General features: G+C 40.5%; 2 protein-coding genes across 3 annotated transcripts; both read left to right on the forward strand.

Moving 5' to 3' along the window:
• Nucleotides 1-426: 426 nt before the first annotated feature.
• Nucleotides 427-24758, forward strand: LOC118281167 (mitochondrial coenzyme A transporter SLC25A42). Of its 2 annotated transcripts, XM_050700765.1 has the most exons (9): nucleotides 427-692; nucleotides 15544-15648; nucleotides 17618-17768; nucleotides 18546-18734; nucleotides 19878-20057; nucleotides 20648-20733; nucleotides 22020-22203; nucleotides 23311-23339; nucleotides 23932-24758. In XM_050700765.1, exons 2-9 carry the CDS (start codon nucleotides 15579-15581, stop codon nucleotides 24039-24041), a joined length of 999 nt encoding a protein of 332 aa, XP_050556722.1. In that variant the 5' UTR covers nucleotides 427-692; nucleotides 15544-15578; the 3' UTR covers nucleotides 24042-24758. The 2 variants fall into 2 exon arrangements, with proteins under 2 accessions (XP_050556722.1, XP_050556721.1); XM_050700764.1 differs by lacking the exon at nucleotides 23311-23339 and having other exon boundaries at nucleotides 23903-24758.
• On the forward strand, nucleotides 6556-10365 carry LOC126911801 (uncharacterized). The gene is made up of 2 exons (XM_050700662.1): nucleotides 6556-9021; nucleotides 9746-10365. The coding sequence occupies exons 1-2, from the start codon at nucleotides 7113-7115 to the stop codon at nucleotides 10165-10167; spliced, it is 2331 nt and encodes a 776-aa protein (XP_050556619.1). The 5' UTR covers nucleotides 6556-7112; the 3' UTR covers nucleotides 10168-10365.

The raw sequence follows: 24758 nt of genomic DNA on the forward strand, positions 1-24758 counted from the left end.
TCAGCATTAAAACTGGATACCATCATTTTAGACGAAGTCATTATGCAACAAGTTATAATTCATTCAATTGGAATTATTAAAGTACTAGCTTTCGCCCGCGGCTTTCAAGATCAAAATCTATCCCTCTTCCAAATTTCATCCTTATCCTTTCAGCCGTTTTGACGTAATTGAGTAACAAACATACACACAAACTTTCGTATTTATAACATCAATAATATAATAAGATTTAATACATTTGAGACATTAACACGCTGGTGGTGGTCACCGGAGACCGACGTTAGCGGAGGATTTGCCTTCAACAGTTTTCTATTGGCAGTCAAAGACTTAAAATGAAAATTAGTCATCTACCCTATTGTAAACAGTAGGATATTGTACCGTGATCTTGCAACCCTATTCTATTCTGTCAGTAAAGTAACGAACTGTCATTCAGCTTAATGCAGAGTTGTGACAGGTGACAGCTGATTGTGAGGTCGAGTTGTGCAGTGCAAAGTGTTACGCAGTGTTTTTCACTATTTTCTTAATAAATGAAAATTATTGACTAAACAACGAACTATTACAGTGTCGAATCTTCCCAAATTACACTTCGAATCACCACTTAAACCTTCTAAAAGTGTACCTTTGTGTGATTATAAGGATAAAAGTTGTTTTTTTCGACAAAAAAATCCTATGGTGTGTGCGAATATAAATATTAGGTAAGTTTTCGGTGTGGCGCCGCTACGAATACTTCCTATGAGTCTATTTTTAGTTCATCGATGTCGTTCAACAGTCTTTAGCCCCAAACTTCTAGTTCCAAGGTTAAAATGTAGACTTTGAACTATTGAGTTCGTAATCAAAACAATTTTTTTTTAAAGGACGTATCATTGTCTGCCTTTGCCTCGCATAAAGTTTGTAAACATTAAAAATAAAAACAGGTTGTTTTTGGTGACGTAATGGCGGAATAACGTTTTCGTAAATTACAAAATTCGTTTTTCGCGTGTTTTATTACGAAAATGATAAAAATTTAATGTTTTTATTTGACGATCTTGTTATTTGGACTTTGATAATGAGTTATATCTACATTTTTTGCAATATCATCGCCATCTAGCAGTCATTTCTATGATAAGGAATGCTTAAGTTTAAAACTTATCATTTTCGTTTTATTTTACTATTTATTTTATCTTTTATTTAACCTCTGTTAGATAACATGTTACGATATTTAGTCTAACATTTTTGAAGGTTATCAAAACAATTTGATAACTGTAAGCATTCAATTATAGTTGCCATAAAAAATGTGTGATTATAAATGTATGCAGAGTAGATATAAAAATTGTCCCCACACTTCTCTTACAGTGGGTATCATAATAATCTATCTACTTAGAGACTAGGTACATATTTAACAATTACTGGACATCAGAATTCTTTGATGTATCTGATCGTTTTATACTGCATGGTTGGTGTGATGGTGGGCAACTGGCTGCCATGCAACATGCAGCAGATTCGATTCCCACATGGAGCAACTATTTTTGTGTAACCCACAAATTGTTGACTCAGTTCATGACACCCAAAGTATCATTTGTATCTCCGGGTCGAAAAACAGGAGCAACGGGGTGGTTTTTAGTTTGTAAGAGTCTGCCACTCCCTCTCACCCTGCCCAAGGCAGAAGAATCCATTGGATGATTTTACCCCTTAAAGAAACGTGTCATGTGTATGTGAACTTCTATATTTATAAACACACCCACGACACAGGAGGTAATCCTAGTTTAGGGCAACATTAAAAATAGAACATAACTATAAGACCGTGCAGCACCACTCTCTGACAAACCTGAACCTTTTACACTGCGATCTCCAACCCGCCTGCCTGCGGAGATTATGGCAAACCCTCTTATGTAGAGGAGGCTCATAGTCCAGCAGTGGACTGTCTCCCGCTGTTGATGTTAATTTCACTCAAGTCATGTAGAGGTTAAACTTACATCCATTTATTTTTATACATACATATTATATGTATATAGACCAGCGCCTCAAGTTATACTCAACTCATCAATTCAATTTAAACTCTAATACATAAGTATAAAGTACAAAATGTATTAACAGAATTTACTTTAGCAGTGTACTTTGATTTGCTTTTGTTCCAAAACAATGACATCACACAATTCGTTTGTGAATACTAATTAAATAATTATGTTAATTTAAAACACTTGAATGCAGTACAAATATGTTTAAATTTAGTGAGAACCGACAGACAGACAGAAAAACATAATATCTGCTTCATAAAGTACTAGCTTTTGTCTGCGTCTTCGCCCGCGTTTTTGTGGGATAAACAGTGTCCTATGTATATTTCCAGACCATAATCTACCCCTGCTCCAAATTTCATCCCGATCCCTTTAGCCGTTTTGACGTTATTGAGTAACAAACATACACACAAACTTTCACATCTAACTATACTAATAAAACAAACTCTTCAGCTTTGTTTGTTTGAACGCGTTAATCTCCGGAACTACTGGTCCGATTTGAGTAATTATTTTTATGTCTTTTTTTTTTTTTTTAATCTAATTTTTATTAGGGCTTTTTTCCTAATCGGAACATGACAGCCCCTTTATATGATACAAAATATATATTATTTTTATGTCGGATAGACAATTTGCCGAGGAAGGTTATAGGCTAATTAAAAATTAAATTAAACATCACGCTACGATCATTACGAGCCGAGCAGAGCGGGTAGGAAACCGTGCGGAAGTAGCTAATTTATTGTATAAGTTAGTGGATAAATAGTAAGTAGGTAGTAGTTGTAAGTAAGGCAAGAAACTCCATTATGCAACATTTTGATGACAAAGTAATGAATTTAATCTATGTTTACGAAGAACAATGCCGTATTAAAAGAAGTAAATTAACAAGAAAGATAATTAAAACCTTTGTATGAACGTAATCACATCACATCATCAGCCAGATAAGCGTCCACAGGCCCGCATCGCACGCATTCCGTATGACGTCATCAGTACGCATCGCATGTAGGCATTGCCGATGATGCGGTCCGTACGATGCGGATCAGTGGACGCAGTTGTATGAGTTTCTATACAAGACGAACTAAAATCCGTTGCGTGGGATGCGTCTGATTGGCAGGCACGAACAAACCAACCAATAAGAGCGCCGAACGCGCTCTCGTTTCGTTTTCGTTTAACGTAAAGCAAGCATGTGCTAAGGGTACTGATTGGCCGGACGATTGTACCAACCAATTTAACCTGAAACCTCTGAACTGAAACCGCTAACAGAAAGATAGTGCATATACTTCTTATTAAGTGTGGGCTCGCCATGCTTCGGCACTGCTGTGTCGGCTCGACCGGAGTGATACCACGGCCGAGCTGTACACCGACGTGAAACAACCACAGCGTTGTTTCGTTGTGTGAGTGAGGTTATCGGAAGCCCAATTACCTCCTTTCCAATCTTCCCAATCCCCGATTCCCCAACAACCCTTAAATTCCTAACTCCCATAAGGCCGGCAACGCACTAACTAAACTAACGTTTCTTATAACGCCCCTGGTGTTTCAAGTGTCCATGGCCGGCGTCGATTGCTTACCATCAGGTGATCCGTCTACTCGTTTACCGGCTTAAAATACGGAGCTGCGTACTAGTAGTAGGAACAGGGACCACCCTGTTCCTACTACTAGTACGTTTAGTCAGTAAGAGTCTGACACACCCTCTCGCCTCGCCCAAGGCGGGAGAAGTCATTGGATGATCTTGCCCCCTCAAAAAAACCCGCTATCATCGACAGCAATTTTTACAAAGTCATCAAAATGCTGTAGCCACTTATTTATCACCGAATCATCAGATTATGCCAAAAATAGGAGTCTAAAGTCCGCACAGATGTCGTAGACAGATTTTATCAAATAAAATACATGTGTTGCAGTTAAAAATATGTACTCTATCTTTAGATTTAGATAAGTACAATTTATTTATAGCTATTTTATCAAAAAAAAAATGGCTATTTATACATATATTTGTCTGATCACAAATCGTCATAATTCTCAGTCATTTCAATGTCGGCAGTCGGTTTGTACAGAGTTAGAAAAAGGTTTAAAATTAATCCGTAATAGTACAGGCTTTAGAATAAGTCTGTCAGTCTGTCTGTCAGTGAAGCAAGCTGTGCAAGCTTCTCGATTCAAAGCAAGTTTATTAAGTTTAAGAGCGTCAGCTTGAAGAGCCATCGTTACTGCTTCTATAGTCGAGTCGACTCTGATTTATTATTAAGTGTAAGTGTATTTTACTTCATCATCATCATCGTCAGCCGAGAGACGTCCACTGCTGAACAAAGCCCCCCCCCCTTAGTCCTTTTACATGTACATATTTAGTATTTTACATGTATTTGTTTAATTGCCTACCCCTTCAGGGATAAAAGGCGTGACGATTATGTATGTATGTTGTTTAATTCTGTTTACCATGCTATTTTATTTTTAATGCATAAACTCGTCGATTAAGGGTTTTTTAAGGTATAAGCCGGTGTTAACGCCGCGATCCAGCGACGACGCACCGTGCGGGGCCGGGGAAAGGGATGCCGCGACGCGAGCGCGCTGCATGCAAGCGGCAGCGGCGACACTCGCCGATCGCAACGGCCGAGCGCAGTCGTTTTTTTATTATTTTTCGTTTTCATTAATTATTGTCATATTTTTCGTTTATTCTTCAATACAAAATCACAACCACAAGCAATTCGTTTTATTGACCACAAACATTGGTCCTTCGAGCCGGATTTCGCCAGAAACTTCGGAAGAAAAGTGGTAAAGCACGTGGTTGTGAATAAGGTTTCGAAGTGTATCATTACCGTGTATTCGTTTATAGTGAGTGAGTGTACCAATTATTATTCTTCTCTACATACTCCGGGTGATACTTGTAAGTACTTTCCTTTTGTATTATAAACAACCATCAACATGGGTCGAGATTCGGAGTTGCGTGAGTTGGTTAGGAAACGAGGTAATCTTCGTGGTAGGCTTACTTTATTTGAAAAATATATAAATTCACTAGATAAAACCAATATATTAGAACAACAGGTCGTCGAAATAAAATTACGTGTGGCCAACACCGAAACGATATTTAGCGACTTCCAGGAAGTTCAAAGTGAGATCGAGGGTTTGAGTGATGAGCCAGAGTTATTAACACAATTAGAGATTCGAGAATCCATTGAATCACAATTCTACAGTAGTATGTCGTTGGCTAAGACGTGTATTTGTAACAAAGGTGACGATAACATCACCAAACCTACGAAAGGTAACACTAACAGCGTCAAATTACCTACCATCACGTTGCCTTCCTTTGACGGTACAATCGAGAATTGGCTAGAATTTCGCGACACGTTTACATCTCTCATTCATAACGCAACGGAAATTACACCTATTCAAAAATATCATTACTTACGTTCTTCATTAAAAGGAAGTGCCTTGCAAGTAATAAAATCATTGGATTTTTGTTCGGATAACTACGCAGTGGCTTGGGAATTACTAACTAATAGATTCGACAACAATAAATTATTAATTAACAATCATGTACAATCGTTGTTTACGTTACCTACTATAACTAAAGAATCACCCGTTCAACTTAGAAAAATAATAGATTCAGTACTTAAAAACTTAAGGTCATTAAAAAACTTAGGCGAGTCCACAGAACACTGGGACACGTTAGTCATCTTTCTAATAACAACTAAACTCGATCCTAACACTTGCCAAAAATGGGAAGATAAAAAGAACACCTTTGAAAAGGACTACAAACCTAAGTTAGATGATATTATTGAATTTTTAAAAAACCGTTCAGACGTCCTTGATATGTTAAAGGCTCAAGGACATAAACAAAATACCGATTCTCCAAAACGATCTATAATTAATTCATCCCAAAGTCAACAAATGCGTAGTTTTGTCGCTAACAAACAGCTGACTCGCGCAAGTACGTCCGCGGCAAAATCATCGCGCGCTTTTAAATGTATTATGTGCGACGGAAGCCACGCGTTGTATTCGTGTATTACATTCCTTAATTTACCTGTCCAGGATAGGCTTACGTTTGTTCAAAATAAAAGGAATGTAATATGCACGAATTGCTTACGTACTGGACATGCATTAGACGATTGTCAGTTTGGTCCATGCAAACAATGTGCGCAGAAACATAACAGCTTAATTCACGTTGACAACACCGCGAGTTGTAACTCACTTCGTTATATTCCTACGCTAACGCACACTGACGCGCCAGCTAACAACGCGACGGACAGTGCACATGCGAACACATCTTCGTTAGGTACAAACTCTATCACTTCTTATCACTCGAAACAAGCCGTGCAGTCTAACACATTAGACCAGGTTCTGCTTTCAACAGCTCTCGTTGAAGTCTGTAATAATAACAGCACATACGTAGTTGCGCGCGCCCTGCTCGATAGTGGTAGCCAACGATGTTTTGTTACAGAATCGTTATGTAAAAAATTACGTTTACCTACAATACAGTCCACTCTCAATATATCGGGGATAGGTAACAGTGTCATGTGTTCAGAACAGTCCTGTGACCTTGTCATACGTTCGAGATTTAACGATTTTAGTAGACGTTTAAACGTACGTTCGTTTTGTTTACCAAATAGTCGTTTAGATTTCAATTCGTTTCAAATCCCGCAAAACGTTAAACTTGCGGACCCAGACTACTATGTACCCTCTGAAATAGATATTTTGATCGGAGCGGATGTGTTCTGGGATTTATTACAAGTAGGCTTAATTCGTTTACCTACCGGGCCTTACCTACAAAACACGCGTTTAGGGTGGGTTATTTCGGGTACGGTTTTAGGTAATAAAGTATTATCTACTAATAACCAAACAAGTAGTAATAATAATATAATCTACTGTTCATTGTCAACGTCACTCGAAGGTCAGTTGAAACGTTTTTGGGAACTAGAGGAGGTTGACAGTGGCAAATCGAGTAATAATACTTACACCGAAGACGATAGGTTGTGTGAAGATCTATTTACTTCCACCACCATACGTGATTCTGAAGGTAGATTCGCAGTTCGAATCCCGTTACGTGAATCGGCTAACTCGCTTGGCGATTCGTATGAGTCAGCGAAGAATAGGTTTCTTTCCTTAGAAAGGAAGTTAGATCGTTCGCCGGAACTAAAAGGCATGTACTCCGATTTTCTTAAGGAATACCTAGCATTGGGGCACATGACGCGTATTGATAGATACCTACCACCGTACTACTTCTTACCACACCACTGCGTTCAACGGGAAAGTACCACTACAAAGCTTCGCGTAGTTTTCGACGCCGGCGCACAAACATCGTCAGGAAAGTCGTTGAATGACCTACAGCTGATCGGTCCTCCGTTATTAAACGACTTAGTAGGCATTCTTCTCCGTTTTCGACAATATACTTTCGTTGCATGCGCTGACGTCGAGAAAATGTTCCGACAAGTACTCGTGCAGGCCGACCAACGTCAACTTCAGCTCATTTTATGGCGGGATAGTAAACAAGAGCCGTTAGGTATATATCAGTTGAATACTGTGACCTACGGCACCGCCTCAGCTCCGTACCTCGCGATGAGGTGTTTACGACAGTTAGCGTTCGAATGCGATGACGAACTAGTTTCGTCTAATATATTAAATTCATTTTATTGTGACGATTTGATATTTTCTCATGATAATAAGCAGGAGTTGTTGACGTTGTGTGAAAACATTAACAAGACCTTACTTTCAGGTTGTTTTCCATTACGCAAATGGTCGTTTAATTTTGATGTCAGTCCGTCGGATAGTTGCACAAAATCATTATCACTTGACAAGAACGCGCAATGTAAAACACTAGGTTTGGTTTGGTGTAATAGTAGCGATGAATTGCATTTTAAAACTAATTTAAATATCGATGTTGACGTTTCACAACTAACTAAAAGAAAAATACTTTCGTTTATATCTCAAATCTATGACCCGCTGGGGTTATTAGCCCCGGTTATAATTACTACGAAAATACTTATACAAAAGTTATGGCTTTATAAAATCGGATGGGATGATCCTGTGTCTCCTGATTTGGCGTGTTTATTTAGTAAAATTGTCAGTTCTTTTCAATACTTACCTCAAATACGCGTTCCGCGACACGTTACCACGAAACACGTACAATACCTACAGTTGCATATATTCACCGATGCTTCACAGGACGCGTATGGCGCCTGTGCGTACATTCGTAGCGTTAGTACATCTAATGAATCCGTCGTTAAATTGTTGTGCGCGAAAAGTAAGGTCGCACCTCTGAAGCCGGTAAGCATACCGCGACTCGAGTTGTGTGGCGCGCTAGTAGGCGCGCGTCTTTATAAGAAGATTATTGAATCCATTAATTTAACATTTAATAATACGTATTTTTGGACAGATTCAACTATTGTTTTAGGTTGGTTGCGTACTCACCCTATTGCGTTGAAAACTTTCGTTCAAAATAGAGTAGTCGAAATTAATGACTTGACTTCTGGTTGTACCTGGTCACATGTAAGCGGCGTACTTAACCCAGCTGATATGTTAACTCGCGGGGTAAACTTACCTGAACTAGTCCACAAGGACTTGTGGTGGAACGGTCCCGGGTTCATTCTCGACGGTAACTTAGAGAAATATAACTTACCTGACATACCTAGTGACTTACCTGAGTTGAAACCTGACAAAGTAGTTGGTTTACATGCGTCGTGCAATTCGTTTCCTTTTGACAAATTTTCTTCTTTCGTTCGTATGACACGATGTGTTGCGTATATGTTGCGTTTTATTCACAACACTCGTCATAAAACTAATCACATACAGGGTGCGTTATCAGTCGAGGAATTACGTAGATCTACTATTCTACTCGCGAGACTAAGTCAAATAGATTCATTCCCGGATGAGTATAAGTCCTTATCGATTAAATCGTCAAATATAAAATATTCGCGTAATATGTCGGGACTTAATTTATTTTTCTGTGATGATTTGGTTATTAGAGTGGGAGGTAGGTTGGGTAACTCCGATGAGTTTACCTACGATAAAAAGCACCCTATACTAATCTGTAGTAAACATAAGTTTACTTCGCTTTTGTTTGAGTTCAAGCATAAATACCTACTTCACGCGGGTCCGCAATCATTGCTCGCTACCATCCGCGAAGAATGGTGGCCACTCGGTGGTAGGAATTTAGCTAGGTCTACAGTTCAAAGGTGTTTGCGTTGCGTTAGAATGAAAGGTAAAACGTTAAGCCCAATAATGGGCAACTTACCGTCTAGCCGGTTGAAACCGGGTTTTCCGTTCTTGATCACGGGCACAGACTATTGCGGTCCTGTTCACATTTTGAACCGTCAAGGCAAGGGTTCGCGGTTAATTAAATGTTATATTTGTATTTTTGTTTGTTTTGCTACTCGAGCGCTCCATCTCGAACTGGTGACAACTCTGACAACTAATGGGTATCTTCTTTGTCTTAAGAGATTTATATCACGCAGGGGTAAACCTGCTGTCATTTACTCAGATAATGGGAAAAATTATGTAGGTGCTGCCAAAGATTTAGGAGATTTTCTAGCTAACAATTCAGCAACGTTGATGGATAGCATGGCTGGGGATGAAATTTCTTTTAAATTTATTCCTCCCTACTCGCCTCATTTTGGTGGTTTGTGGGAGGCAGGAGTACGGTCCTGCAAGTATCACCTGCGACGCGTTGTAGGTAACAGTAACCTCACGTTTGAGGAATTCTACACGGTATTGGTACAAGTCGAGGCCGTTCTCAACTCGCGTCCGCTGACACCTCTATCACACCGCTGACCTGCTGGCATTGACACCGGCACACTTTTTGATTGGTCGTCCACTCACCACACCAATCTGCGAGGACATCACTGACGCTGCCACCTACCGCTTGCCGCGATATGACCGGATCGAACAAATGCGCCAACATTTTTGGCAGAGATGGTCAAAGGAATTCGTTAGCGAACTACAAACTCGCACTAAGTGGCAGAAGAATAAAGGCGATTTGAACGAGAACACACTTGTTCTTATTAAAGAAGAAAACCAGCCCCCACTGAAGTGGCGACTAGGACGAGTGTTGGCGGTACACACCGGTAAAGATGGCGTCTCTCGAGTGGCCAAAATCCGGACAGCTTCGGGGGAAATCTTACGCAGCTTCAGCAAGATCTGCCCACTGCCTGTCGACATCACTCCTACTGAAAACCAAGTTTCCAGGGGGGGAGCATGTTAACGCCGCGAGCCAGCGACGACGCACCGTGCGGGGGCCGGGGGAAAGGGATGCCGCGACGCCAGCGCGCTGCATGCGAGCGGCAGCGGCGACACTCGCCGATCGCAACGGCCGAGCGCAGTCGTTTTTTTATTATTTTTCGTTTTCATTAATTATTGTCATATTTTTCGTTTATTCTTCAATACAAAATCACAACCACAAGCAATTCGTTTTATTGACCACAAACAGCCGGTAAACGAACTGACGAATCACCTGATGGTAACTGGTAAGCAATCGCCGCCGCCCATGGACACTTGAAACACCAGAGGCGTTACAAGTGCGTTGCCGGCCTTTTGGGAGGTATACACGGGTTGTTGGGGAATCGGGGATTAAAAGAAACACGGTCGGTTTTCCGCTCGGCTGTGGTAAAACTCCGGTCGAGCCGACACAGCAGTGCTGAAGCATGGCGAGCCCACACTTGAAGTAAGCAGAATCTATGTGACAATCTCAAACTCTAATATTTTATGGTTCTCATAACATAACTCATGAAAAATGGGTGTTACATGTAAGTCGTGTATTAATTATCTTTCTAATTACCTACTAGAGCTGTGAATTTAAACCTCCATAGATTGATAGAGCTGTTGTCTCTATGCGATACAGAGATAAGGTATCTTCCACACGTCACTATCATTAGATTACAATTAATAGGAGGTGTGTTATATGTCGGTAATTGGTTGCCATAGCAACAGGCAATCCCAACTAATATTGATATTAAAATATATGTGACTAGCTTCTGCCAGCGGCTTCGTTCGCGTTTCCGTGGGATAAAAACTAGCCTATGTGTTATTCCAGACCATAATCTACCCTTGTTCCAAATTTCATCCTAATCCCTTCAGCCGTTTTGACGTGATTAAGTAACAAACATACAGATAAACCAAGAGACTCGCTCGCAAATTTTAACCATTAATAATGTTAATTGGAAGTATATGGGATGCTTTTTTTGAGGGGGATAATCATCCAATGATATCTCCATCCTTGGGCGAGGCGGGAGGGAGTGTCAGACTCTTACCGACTAAAAACCACCCCGTTCCTACTCCTGCTTGTAGAACCGGAGCCCCGGTAAACCCGCTAGGTAGTCCGCAGCTCCGGATCAGGCATCAGCCCTACTGGGCCCCATCTGTGGTGGTCTGATGGCTCTTTGAACTTGCGCAGAACGCGACGCACCGCACGCACGGGTCTGGTTCTGGTCGGGCGGCGAGCTATCCTTGCTCGCCGCCCCGCACTTACGGTGGCCGGAGATCGTCGCGTCGTCTTGGGTGCGATTCCCGGGTCGGAAAAAGTATTGCTGGGCTTTTTTCGGTTTTTCGATAATTTCCTAATAATAACACGGAGTCTGGAAGTGTGTCCAGTATACGGCAATAGGTTCACCCCTATAACATGGGACTTATACCAACAATGGTGGGTGTACATTATTGTGTATAGCGGCATTACGTCAATTACGTGCAGTAATGTGCACCTCTACCTACCCCTTTGGGGATAAAAAGCGCCACAAAAGTTGACCAAAAAGTCTGTTTGTAAACAAAACAACATTTTTGAGAGCAGTTTTTAAAATATTACATCTCATCCCAAAGGAATCTGATTCAATGTTTTTATGTATGTATCTAACTATGTACTATGTATCTAGCGTAGTGCGTGGGCTATGTATAGCTTCGCCGTAATAAAAATATCTGACAGACGTCACATTACAGTAGCGATACAAAACATCGATGGAAAAATAACGTCACGCCTTTTATCCCCGAAGAGGTAGGCAGAGGTGCACATTACGGCACGTAATGCCGCTATACAATGTACACACACTTTTCACCATTTGTGTTATAAGTCCCATGTAATAGGGGTGAGCCTATTGCTATATGGCACAATTCTAGTCTCCGTGTTACTACTGAGAAATTTTCGAAAAACCGAAAAAAGCCCAGTGATACCTACTTTGCCCGACCCGGGAATCGAACCCGAGACCCATTGTCCGGCAGTCGCATTTGCGACCACTCGACCAACGAGGCAGTCAGGCAGGCGATGTAAAAATAAATACGCAAATATTATTGTAGCTATACTATTATGAGTTTGTTTTGTTTTGATGCAAAACGTTGCAAGCATTGGGTTTCCCACGTATACTAATAAATAAGCCTAGGTTTCCTCACGATATCCGGAGCTGCGGACAACGTAAAAGTTTACCGGGGCTCCGGCTCAAAGCAGGAGTAGGAACGGGGTGGTTTTTAGTCAGTAAGAGTCGTGACACAATGACAAAAGTGGACGGATGATTTTCCCCCTTAAAAAAAGGGGATGATAGTGGGCCGACTTATGGTGGGGTTTGCCATAATGATCATGGCGACTATAACTTGCAACACAAGCATATACAAATACCAAAGTTTGTTTGTTTAGATGTTTGTCCGTCAATCACGCTGAAACTACTGAACGGATTTTGACGAAATTTGGTATACAGACAGAATATGAGCTGACTTGGATTTTTGTAAGGGAGCAAAATCATCCAATGACTTCTCCCGCCTTGGGCGAGGTGAGAGGTAGTGTCAGACTCTTACTGACTAAAAACCATCCCCTTCCTACTGCTGCTTTTCGAGCCGGAGCCCCGGTAAACCCGCTAGGTAGTCCGCAGCTCCGGATCAGGCATCAGCCCTGCTGGGCCCCATCTGTGGTGGTCTGATGGCTCTTTGAGGCGCGCGCGGAACGCGACGCGCCGCACGCACGGGTCTGGTTCTGTTCGGGCGACGAGCTACCTTTGCTCGCCGTCCGCAGACCCGCACTTTACTCCCTAGTTTAGTCTCCTCATTGCACTTGGCTGATAGGATATCTCACAGGAACGCGGGCAAATCCATTGGCAGAAGATAGTAAAGAATAGAATTCTTTGATTCTAACTCCCTATTAAAATAACTACGTTTGAACTAAACTCGGTCACATACCAGAGGTCAATCTAATTCCATTGAGTGCCTACCAATCGACTCACTCAGTACAATAGTAATGACCGCTTATCAAGGTATACTAAATTACCTAACTCTACAATCGATTTGCAACTCTATTCTCAAAAGTTAAGGTTGAAAATCTTTTGGCAACTTTGTGTAGATCGAAGTGTAACAAATTAACAATATTCTCTAATGGATTTTCAACCGTATTCCAAAGGTTTAAGGTGGAAATTCTCTCAGCAATGAGGTGTAGCTTTTTATGCATAGCTGAAAAAATATTAAGGTAAGGTCAGGGTGGCTAATGCCGGCATAGTTTTTTTTTACTCACATTTGAGTCTCCGTATCGGATGAACGTGTTGATGTATGATCAATGATATGGTCTCATCAAAATGAGAATCTATTAAGCTTTGAAATGCCGGGACCTTTTTAAATTAAATTGTCGCCAGTGCCAGGATATTAACTGTTTTTTAAAATTTGAGCAGTAGACGGATTTTCCCTTCTAAAATCGGAAAAATCCGTCATAATCGAAGAATTTATTGAAATCTTTAATTGTTTTAATAAAATACGTATTTGTAATATACTTCTGTAAGTGACAATGAATTCTGTGTTTCACAATCTTTAAAATAACGTCTCTGTCTGGTTTAATACGTAAAAATCATTTTTAGGGGCTATTTCGGCATGTTTATGCCAACAGGGGTGGTCAACATATTTTAGTGGAGCGTTATCATCACATTTGTTAAATAGGTACCTACTTGTTAAATAAGTACCGCTATTTACGAAAATTATGATTTTACTCCTTATACAACAGTACAAAGCATTGGGTGATTCGATTTTTGAGTATACACTTATATACACAATTTTAAAAACATCCCAAAAAAACATAAATATTCTTGTGAAATAAACATGTTAATGATGAAGACGGCGCGGATAAAGTAAACTAAACTTAAGATAAACGTACACAGAAAAATATGTAATTGTCTTGTTAAGGTCGTTTTAATTCACAAATCGTTTTAATTCAATCAAAAACTTAAAACCTATCTAAATCAAATGGTATTTTAAAAAAATATATTGTGGTGGCAATTATTCTGTAAATGTTACACACAAAAAAGATTTACGATCTCTGTAATGGGGCAAATTCGTCGTATGATGATTTTGCCCCATTCAAAATAGACGGAATTATGCACTTAATCATTTCGAGGTTACAAATTTGTTACGTTAAATAATCTGATCATTGGTAGCGTTATCTTGCAAAGTAATACACTGAAGATTAAAAACGACCCTACACTATATATATTGAATTCATTCGACACTGTAAGTTACATAATTTTAAACTTACCTTCAAAAATACAGGAGCGTAGGGCACTTGCATTTCACTTTAAAAACGTAAGTAAACTTTGTAGACTGTTTTACCCGTTTTTATAGCGCCTAACGCCAATCTGATGAATTTTATTTATAGTTAAAAGTAATGTTGTTTTACCGACCGTATTACAAACGCTGTAACTCGACTGTAAGAAGCGTTATTTCAAGTAGACGGTTACGCCCCATAGACGGAATATGCCACCCTGACCTTAATTGTCACTTTAAAAACAAATGAATTTGATTCTCGTTTTGTTAAAATTCTAAATTGAATGATATTTAGACTTATTTTCCACCAGAGATGTGCTATGCTACGTTGCTGTGGATGCGTTTGGCTTCCACTAATCATATTCATTGGTACACATAGCTAAGCACTGGTGGAAACGGACTCAGTTAAGCTATGTTTTTTATATGGAAAGATGCGTGCTATGGATGGCTTCTCTACTATAATGAACTAAAGTAAAAAAATTGAGTAAACTGTGTGAGTGTGATGCGTAAAAATGCTGACTTTAAAGGTTGCACCGTACAAAGGGTGACTGGTAATTAGTGAAACGACATTTCAACAGGTGATTGTACTGAAATTTTGTTGTCTTCTCATCGCGATAAAAATAAAACTAATGACTTTACAAAAAAAGTTTCTTCGGGAAAGTTGTTTGTAATCATGAGTACAATCACGTGTTTAAATATCGTTCACTAATTACCGGTCACCCTATATTAGTGTAACTATAGCAACTAGTGGTCGCCTAGTGGTCGAAATTCGACCATCACGAACAGGAGAACTCTATTCAAATGAGACGTGAGAATATCATCGCAATGTCGGTCGATTTTGACGTTTCGTCAAATACGATCAGATACTATGCATGGTAGTGTGTGTAATGTTTTAAATTAAATTTATTGATTTAATTTAATGTACTTTATAAACATTATTTTTTAAAAATATTAGCGTTCTACACTTCTCACATAAACTATAAGTGTACCAAATTTTATGCTCCTACGTCCGCGCAATTTTCGTAAAAAGGGGTCCAAAGTTTTTGCATCACGTATTAATATATAGATATTTGTTTCGTTTCAGTGTTGTCGAGTAATGTGAGGTGGTGACGTCACAAGATGGCGGTCGGAGAGGCGCGTGTCCCTCTCCTGCACGGCGACAGGCAAGCACCGGCGCATACGCATCATGGTGAGTTAATCAGATACTATAGCTTCTACCAGCGCCACGCGGGATAAAGTGTAGTATATGTGTTATTCTAGACCATAAGCTATCCCTGATTTAAATTTCATCCCGATCCCTTCAGCCGTTTTGACGTGATTGAGTAACAAACATACACACAAACTTTCGCATTTATAATATTAATATAATTTCGACTAGTTTCAAAGTGTTATACATAGCTTTAAAATGCTGATAATTAGGAAAACAGAAGAACACATGCTTGTATCAGGCTAACCTACAGAAAATTAGTAATTAATTACTCAAAAAAGGTCTAGAAACATATTTGCTAGGTTCAAAAAAGGTCAGTAATAAAAAGGGTAATGCCTAAAAACACCCAGAGTCGATTTAAATAATTTATGGGCTCGCCATACTTCAGCACTGCTGTGTCGGCTCGACCGAAGTGATACCATGGTCGAACAGAAAACCGACGTTAAACAACGCATGCGTTATGTGAGTGAGGTTACCGGAGGCCCAATAACCCCACTCCCCAATCTTCCTAATCTCCGATTCTCCAACAATCCCTACATTCCTAACACCCAAAAGGCCGGCAACGCACTTGTAACGCCTCTGATGTTTCGGGCTTGCTGCATCTCCTCTTTGTACTTGCTACATGGCAATATCTCTGACAAATTACATCAAATACTTGTCTCGGAGATAACATTAGACGTACAATGCTATCTAGAATTCTTAGTAAATACTAATAGATAAGAAGAAAGTATACAAACCGGGCTATACTTAACCAGTGTAACATGGACTCGCATTGTATAATCTTTCCATACATTCGAGGGTCAGTTTATACTGGTTCCTAATCGATCTATATATTGAAACCAGTATATCATGGTCTAGCTTTTTATAGTCTTTCCATACATTCGAGGGTCAATTTATACTGGTTATTCATGGAACTAACCTAGCTATAAAATACCAGTTTATCTTGGACTCGCTTTATTCTAACTTTTCGTACATTCGAGGGTCAGTTTATACTGGTCGCTTATCGATCTATATATTGAACCCAGTATATCTTGGACTCGCTTTGTATGATTTTTTTTGCATTTTCGACGGTCAGGTTGTACTGGTTATTACTGAGCTACATATAACCAGTATATCTTGGCCTCGCATTGTATGATTTTTCTGCACTTTCGAAGGTCAGGTTATACTGGTTATGCCTAGTTATATATAACCAGTATGTCATGGTCTAGCTTTGTATGATCATTCCATACATTCGACGGTCAGTTTATACTGGTTAATACCGAGCTATACAAAACCATTATATCATGGTCTCGCTTTTGTATGACCCTTCCACACATTCGAAGACCCGTTTATACTGGAGTCTTACCTTGATGAGCAGCAGTATAAACCTATTTACTTTCATAATATATGTACAGAGGCGCAAGTCAACCTGCTGCAATTTGTCATGGGACTTTCGACTTTATATCACAGTGATAAGATTGAAAATTGAGTAAAGAGAAAAGGGGTAGTTTGATCTGCTGTCGTCTGTATGTATGGAGCTGATAAGTCGGTATGAATGATATCTTAATGTCATTTTCATTGACATAACAAATAAGTAGTAACGTAGGTACAAAGCGGATATTTATCCGAAACTAGCTACTCCTACATTTTCACCCACTGCTCGGCTCCTATTGATCGTAGCGTAATGTTTTATAGCCTATAACCTTCCTTGATAAATGGGCTATCCAACACAAATTAATAATTATTCAAATCGGACCAGTAGTTCCGGAGATTAGCGCGTAAATGTTTGGCAAATTGTTGGCTTTGCGTCAAAGAAATAGACAGACTGGCTACTGGCTGGAGATTTATGTCTCACGTATTTTTTTCTATCTCACGCTATGACTGATAGGAGCCGAGCAGAGCGGGTGAAACAGCGCGGAAGTAGCTAGTTAGAAATAAAACTTGTTTAATTTGTATTTGCTTGTCTCCACAGAGCCAGCAGTCCACAAAGCCCCCCTGGACCACTCGGGCCTGGGGCGCGGCACCACGGTGGTGACGTCACTAGTGGCCGGCGCCACCGCCGGGGCCATCGCCAAGACTGCCATAGCACCGCTCGATCGCACCAAGATCAACTTCCAGATCTCGTATGTATTATGTGTTTTTTATGGTATAAGCCGGTAAACTAGCAGACGGATCACCTGATGGTAAGCAATCGCAACGCACTTGTTACGCCTCTTGTGTATCAAGTGTCCATGGGCAGCGCGATTGCTTACCATCCGTTGATCCGTTTTAACCAAAATGTCGTTTACCGGCTTAATAACCGTCGAAAAACACCCGAGGAGTTACTAGTGTGTTAGTTGAGGGTTTGTGAATATTCTGTGTCCTCCATAATTCCAACTACATATGTATATGTATGCAAAGAAGATTGCTTGAGGACCGAATAAAGGCCAGTAGGTAATACTTTGCCCGACCCGGAAATCATAGCCGAGTCCCATTGTTCGGCAATCGCACTTGCGACCACTCGACTACTAAGGCACCAAATACATAAGTATGTATTGGACATACTATAGAATGCCTTATCTTAGGTTTATTTCTTTATGGTATATAGGTCGGCTTACGAGCAGACGGACTCAGATCACCTGCTGATGAGCAATCGCCGCCGGCCATGCACACCCGCAACACCAGAAGCGTTACAAGTGCGTTGTTGGCTTTTGTGGGTTATCAATTTAAGGGTTGTTGGTGAATCGGGGATTGGAAAGATTGCGAATGGCACGCAAGAATTGTTTCACGTCGGTGTACTGCTAGGCCGTGGTATCACTCCGGTCTTACTCGCCCAGCAGTACCTTAGCATGGCATCTCCCGAAACATATGCATAAAAGCGTTTTCTGTTATGACGGTAAATTCATGTCTTCCTTTCACAGACAAACCCCCTACTCCTGGAGGGCTGCGATAAACTTCCTCCTGAAGTGCGCGCGCACGGAGGGCCTGCTGGCCCTCTGGCGCGGCAACAGCGCCACCATGGCGCGCATAGTGCCGTACGCTGCCATACAGTTCACTGCGCACGAGCAGTGGAAGAAGGCGCTTGGAGTCGACACGCCGCAGAGTGCTAAGTGAGTAGCTTTTGTAGTTTGTACTAAGCTGATACAAAAATACGTTTCCTAATTTGTCCCCAAACGTATATAGGTGAGAGTGATAGTCACATTGCTAATTTCAATATATTCATATATATCCAACGCCTTTTAGCCCCGAAGGGGTAGCCAGAGTTGCACATTACGGCACGTAATGCCGCTATACAATGTACACGCACTTTACAACATTTGTGTAATAAGTCCCACGTAATAGGGGTAAGCCTATTGCCATATACTGGGCATAAGTTCTAGACTCCGAGAAATCTTCGAAAAACCGAAAAAAACCTCAGCAATACTTCGCACGACTCGGGAATCGACCCCGATACCCTTTGTCGATACACTCGACGAACGAGGCAGTCAGATATATCTTCATCTTCATACTATAATTTGTTATTTTCGACAAAAAATATGGTGACAGAAATCTGATTGTCATAAAGCATGACTGATTATGATTGCTTATTATGAAGAATTTCCAATATTAAAAACTTTATATCTTTTTTGGTACCGTACATCTTTTCATATGTCGTGGTAGCCTCTAGCGTGATGAGACGGCAAGTACCAAAATGACGTTTTTCCGAGTTACATGTACTTTCTAAGAGTATTTAGACACCACTGACAAACGGTGAAAGAAAACATCGTGAAGAAACCTGGGCCTTTAATATCAAATTGTAAGTTTGAAATCGCCAACCCGCATTGAGCAAGTGTGGTGATTAATGCTCAAACCAGGAGAAAATTTATTTATTTATTTTATTTATTTACATATTTATTTATCTTAACATTAAATACATCTATCTTTACAGGCACACCTAATACGATAAATGCAGTACTTCTAAATTTAAAAATAAAAACCAAATATCTGTATGAACATAAAACATAAACATAACTTAACATTAACATGATCCTAAACTTACTTACTAACATTTACAAATTTAGGAACTCTTTACCACAACCTCATATGTTACCCTAGTGAACTCGTTGAGTGTACATATAAATAGGTCCATTCTATCCGCTATTGTATTTAATGTGTGCAACGCCCGCGTCAGTGGTGCCTTCTGCAAGAGGTATATTCTAGTGGGGGGTATCGTTTTTTAAAACATATATAAAAAAATTTGATCTTAATTCCAGAGCCCACCCAGTCCTGCACCTAGTAGCGGGTTCCCTAGCCGGCGTGACCTCCCAGTCAGCGACCTATCCCCTGGACATGGCCCGCGCTCGCATGGCCGTCACCAACGTCGCAGAATACAGCACATTAAGAACTGTCTTCGTCAGGGTAGCGCAGGATGAGGGGCTAAGGACACTTTACAGGTACGTGCTTGGTCCCTGTTGGTCGTAGCGTGATGTTTTATAGCCTTCTATATGCCGAATACGAATACTCAAACGCTACTCAATTTTAAGTTGTACTTAAATATCGTTATATCGTGCTATCTCTGTCATTTTATAAAGAATTGATAGCGACAGAACTACATTTGAGAGCGTCTTAAAATTGAGTAGAGTTTGAGTATTCGGGCAATAGCCTGCCTTGATAAATGGAGTAGGTAACACAAAAAGAATTATTTTCAAATTTGGGCTAGTAGTTCCGGAGATTTGCGGGTTTAAATAAACTCTTCAGTTTTGTAATAGAAAGGACTTATAGATAGGTCGGTAAACGAGCAGACGTATCACCTGATGGTAAGCAATAAACGCTAAGGGTATCTGAAACACTGAAGGAGTTATAAGTGCGTTGCCGGTATTTCTAATTATAAGTTTGAAATCGCCAACCCGCATTAAGCAAGTGTGGTGATTAATGCTCAAACCTTCTCCGTGTGAGAAGAGGCCTTTGGTCAGCAATGGACACTTATAGGCTGATGATGACCAAATAAGGATGTATTATAATTGTATGTATGTATGTTACACAGAGGCTACTCCGCGACGGTGCTGGGCGTGATTCCCTACGCCGGCGTCTCCTTCTTCACATACGACACGCTCAAACATAAGTATTTAGGTAAGTCATTATAAATCATATTTTATTCATTTAAACTCTTTTTCGGTTTTTCGAAAAATCCTCAGTAATAGCACGGAGACTTTTTTTTGAGGGGGGACATCATTCGAATGATTTCTCCTGCCTTTGGCGAGGCGAGTGTCAGACTCTTACTGACTAAAAACCACCCTGTTCCTTCGCCTGCTTTGAGCCGAAGCCCCGGTAACCTGTTACGTTAACCGCAGCTAATAAGCACGGAGTCTGGAATTGTGGCCAGTATATGGCCAATAGGCTCACCCCCTATTACATGGGACTTTAACACAAATGGTGAAATGTGGGTGTACATTGTATAGCGGCATTACGTGTCGTAATGTGCACCTCTGTCTACCCCTTCGGGAATAAAAGGCGTGACGTTGTGTTGAGTAATTTAAAATCTTGTTGGGTTAATTGTAAAATAATGAGCTTAAGAATTTGGCAATCAGGATGAGGGAAAGATAGCGTTTGGATGCTTTTCCACCAGACTTGTGCTATGCTACGTTGCTGTGGATGCGTTTGGCTTCCACCAATCATATTTATTGGTACATATAGCTTAGCACTGGTGGAAACGGACTCAGCTAAGCTGTATTTTTATATGGAAAGATGCGTGCTATGGACGGACGGCATTCCATTACTACCGATACATCGCATATTCGAGCTGCGCATCTTCCTCACATAGCTACATAACTCAGTATCAGTGGAAACAGTCACATAGTTTCACAGCTTAGCTATTACATCTTCGCAGCATACATACATAGCACATCTCTGTTAAAAAAGCAACCCCTGTTTTTGGGGGGAAAATCATCCACTAACTTTTCCCGCCTTGGGCGAGGCGGGAGGAGTGTCAGACTCTTACTGACTAAAAACCACCCCGCTTCCTACTTCTGCTTGGATGCCGGAGCCCCGGTAACCTCTTACGTTGTCCGCAGCTCCGGAGAAAAGAACCATTACTATTGGATTTATTCATACAAACATTACCTAATATCCTATTTATAGCCGGCCTCATCTAGTTATTTAAGAGATTGACGTGTAAAACAGTTACATCATGTGACCTATTTGCAAAAGTAATGCCATTAAATTCCCTTTCCAATCTTCGCATATCCCCGATTCCCGAACACTTAACTCTAGTATTCCTAACTCCCAAAAAGCCGGCAAGCTTACTATGTAACTACACTGGTGTTTCAAGTGTCCATGGGCGGCGGCGATTGCACCATCAGGTGATCCGTCTGTTCGTTTACATAGTAAATATCATTTATCATTTATATCGTTGACAGAATATTTCGGCAAGCCGCAAGGCGCGCTAGTGAACGTGGCGCTGGGCGGGTGCGCGGGCGCCATCGCGCAGACGGCGTCGTACCCGCTGGACATCGTGCGCCGGCGCATGCAGACCGCGCGCCGCCGGACCGACGGCACCTACCCGTACCGGAGCATCGGGGAAACTCTTGTTGTAGTTTACAAGTAAGTTTTTTTATGGAATAGGAGGCAAACGAGCAAACGAGTCACCTGATGGTAAGCGATCAGCGCCGCCCATGGACTCCCGCAACACCAGAGGAGTCACAGGTGCGTTGCCGGCCTGTAATATACTGTTGTAATTTAAATAAAATACTTCTATAGATGATCGTATAATCATAATCATAATCATAATCATAATTCTTTATTGCAAATCCACAATGTAAAGATAAGATGGTAATATAAATAACATGGTAGCAATCGTGGACCCTGATGGGCACAGCAAATAGTAAATTAGAAGAGAGGAAGGCGTTGTATATAATTAAGTATAGAATTATTTGTTTATGCTCAAGTATTCATATTCCTTTTCAATATTAATAGCTTTTTTACAAAAGCACGGTTACAAGTCTTCTGCCTTGTAACCAAAGGTAGTAGTCATATTTTTCTAACAACTAAGCACACAATAGACACAGTAGTGCCAACCATGTAATTATATTGATAATCACAACATATACTGACTGTCTTTTTCGATCACTTTGACTGAATATTGGTGTTACATTGTTCTCACATAGTTGAAGCAATCGAAACAATGTAACCAAGTATTGTATTGTGAATCTGATTGTAAAAGAGTAACCTTTGGAGTTTCTTGCTCGTTCTTCTCCATAGGAATCTACACTTTGGAACGAGCAAATAGAGCAACTAGAGGACTGACCGACAGACAGACATAGAAACTGTTGTCATATTTTTCTTTTCCTGTTCTTTTTTTATGGAACAAGCCGGTAAACGAGCAAACGTTTCACCTGATGGTAAGGATATCATGGACATTTGAAATACCAGAGGCGTTACAAGTGCGTTGCTGGCTTTTAAAGGATTAGGAATTTAAGGGGAATTGGGGAAGTTTGGGAAGGCCTTAAGGCCTCCGGTAACCTCATCAAACAACGAAACACATGCAAGCGTTGTTTCTCGTCAGTGTACAGCTCGGCCGTGGTAGAACTCCGGTCGAGCAACGGAGCACGCCGAAGCATGCAAATGTGTATAGCATTACGTGCCGTAATGCCTTCTGCCTACCCCTTGAAAAAAAGGGGACGTTATTGACGTAAGTTTTTTTTCTTTCAGGTCGGAAGGATGGCGCGGATTTTTCAAAGGTCTCAGCATGGAAGTCTGGGTAAAAGGCCCCATAGCTGTGGGCATATCTTTCGCCACATACGATGCTATAAAGAATACACTAAGAGACATAGCTGTACATTTTAATAGCTAGCCTTTAGATATCTTGGTTTGAAGCGAGCTTGCAATAGGGATGATGACGGGGTATGAAAATTAAAACATCTATTTAGTCCGTCAGTTAGGTAATGAAAGTGGGTATTAGACACGTATTTTACACTAGCCACTTCCGCGCGGTTTCACCCGCTCTGCTCGGCTACCTATTGGTTATAACGTGATGTTTTATAGCCTATAGCATTCCTCGATAAATGAACTATCCAGCACAAAAAGAATAATTCAAATCGAACCAGTAGTTTCGGAGATTAGATACAGAAGAGGGGTAAATAAACGTTGGGAAAATGTTCTAATATCTATTCACCGCGTTCCTGTATTTATTCACCCCTTGAATTCTATTCACCCCGTTTTACCGTAATGTGCACTTCTGCCTACCCCTTCAGGGATAAAAGGGGTTACGTTATTTACGTTATTTTTTTTTGTTATTTTCCAGGTCTGAGGGGTGGCGTGGCTTCTTCAAAGGTCTCAGCATGAACTGGGTAAAAGGCCCCATAGCTGTCGGCATATCTTTCGCCACGTACGATGCTATAAAGAATACACTAAGAGACATAGCTGTACATTTTAATAGCTAGCCTTTAGATATTTTGGTTTGAAGCAAGCTTGCAATAGGTATGATGACGGGGTATGAAAATTAAAACATCTATTTAGTCCGTCAGTTAGGTAATGAAAAAATATTAGACACGTATTTTTTTTTTTATTTTGTCATATAAGATAACAATACTGAGATTAAAACGAAACAAAGTTTAAGAGTGGGAGCAAATACGTCATTTCTACGTGTAAAATGTACCTAGAAGTGATGTCACGCGATATTTCAAATCAATATATCTTCGAAAGTATTTGTTTCCGTGAGAAAATAAAAAATACGTGTGTAATGTTTTAAAATAATCTACAAGACGGACATTGAAATAGAAATTAGTCATCTACCCTATTGGAGGGGAGAGGGGATTTGGATTTATAGAGGAATGAGTGGGAGTGAATTCTTCACAGAGGATTGAATTCTGAAATGAAGAGTAATTCTCTTGTGAAGAAGATTAGCACAATAGAGTGGGTTTAAAGAATCTTATACATACATATATAAGATATGTATATCAAATGTATTTTAATTATTATGTTATCGGTTTTCTCACGTAACTGTTTGACGAGGAACTCGACTAGTTTCAAGCCATGCTAGAGGCTCATATTCATGAGCAGCATTCCGCGACACACGACGCGGCGACTGTCGCTGCTACTGACGAGTCGAGTGTGGCGCCCTCTGGGACATTAGACTCGTTTGAGGACTGCGTAAGTGT

This window comes from Spodoptera frugiperda, chromosome 19 (genome assembly GCF_023101765.2).
Source record: "Spodoptera frugiperda isolate SF20-4 chromosome 19, AGI-APGP_CSIRO_Sfru_2.0, whole genome shotgun sequence".
NCBI lineage: Eukaryota > Metazoa > Arthropoda > Insecta > Lepidoptera > Noctuidae > Spodoptera > Spodoptera frugiperda.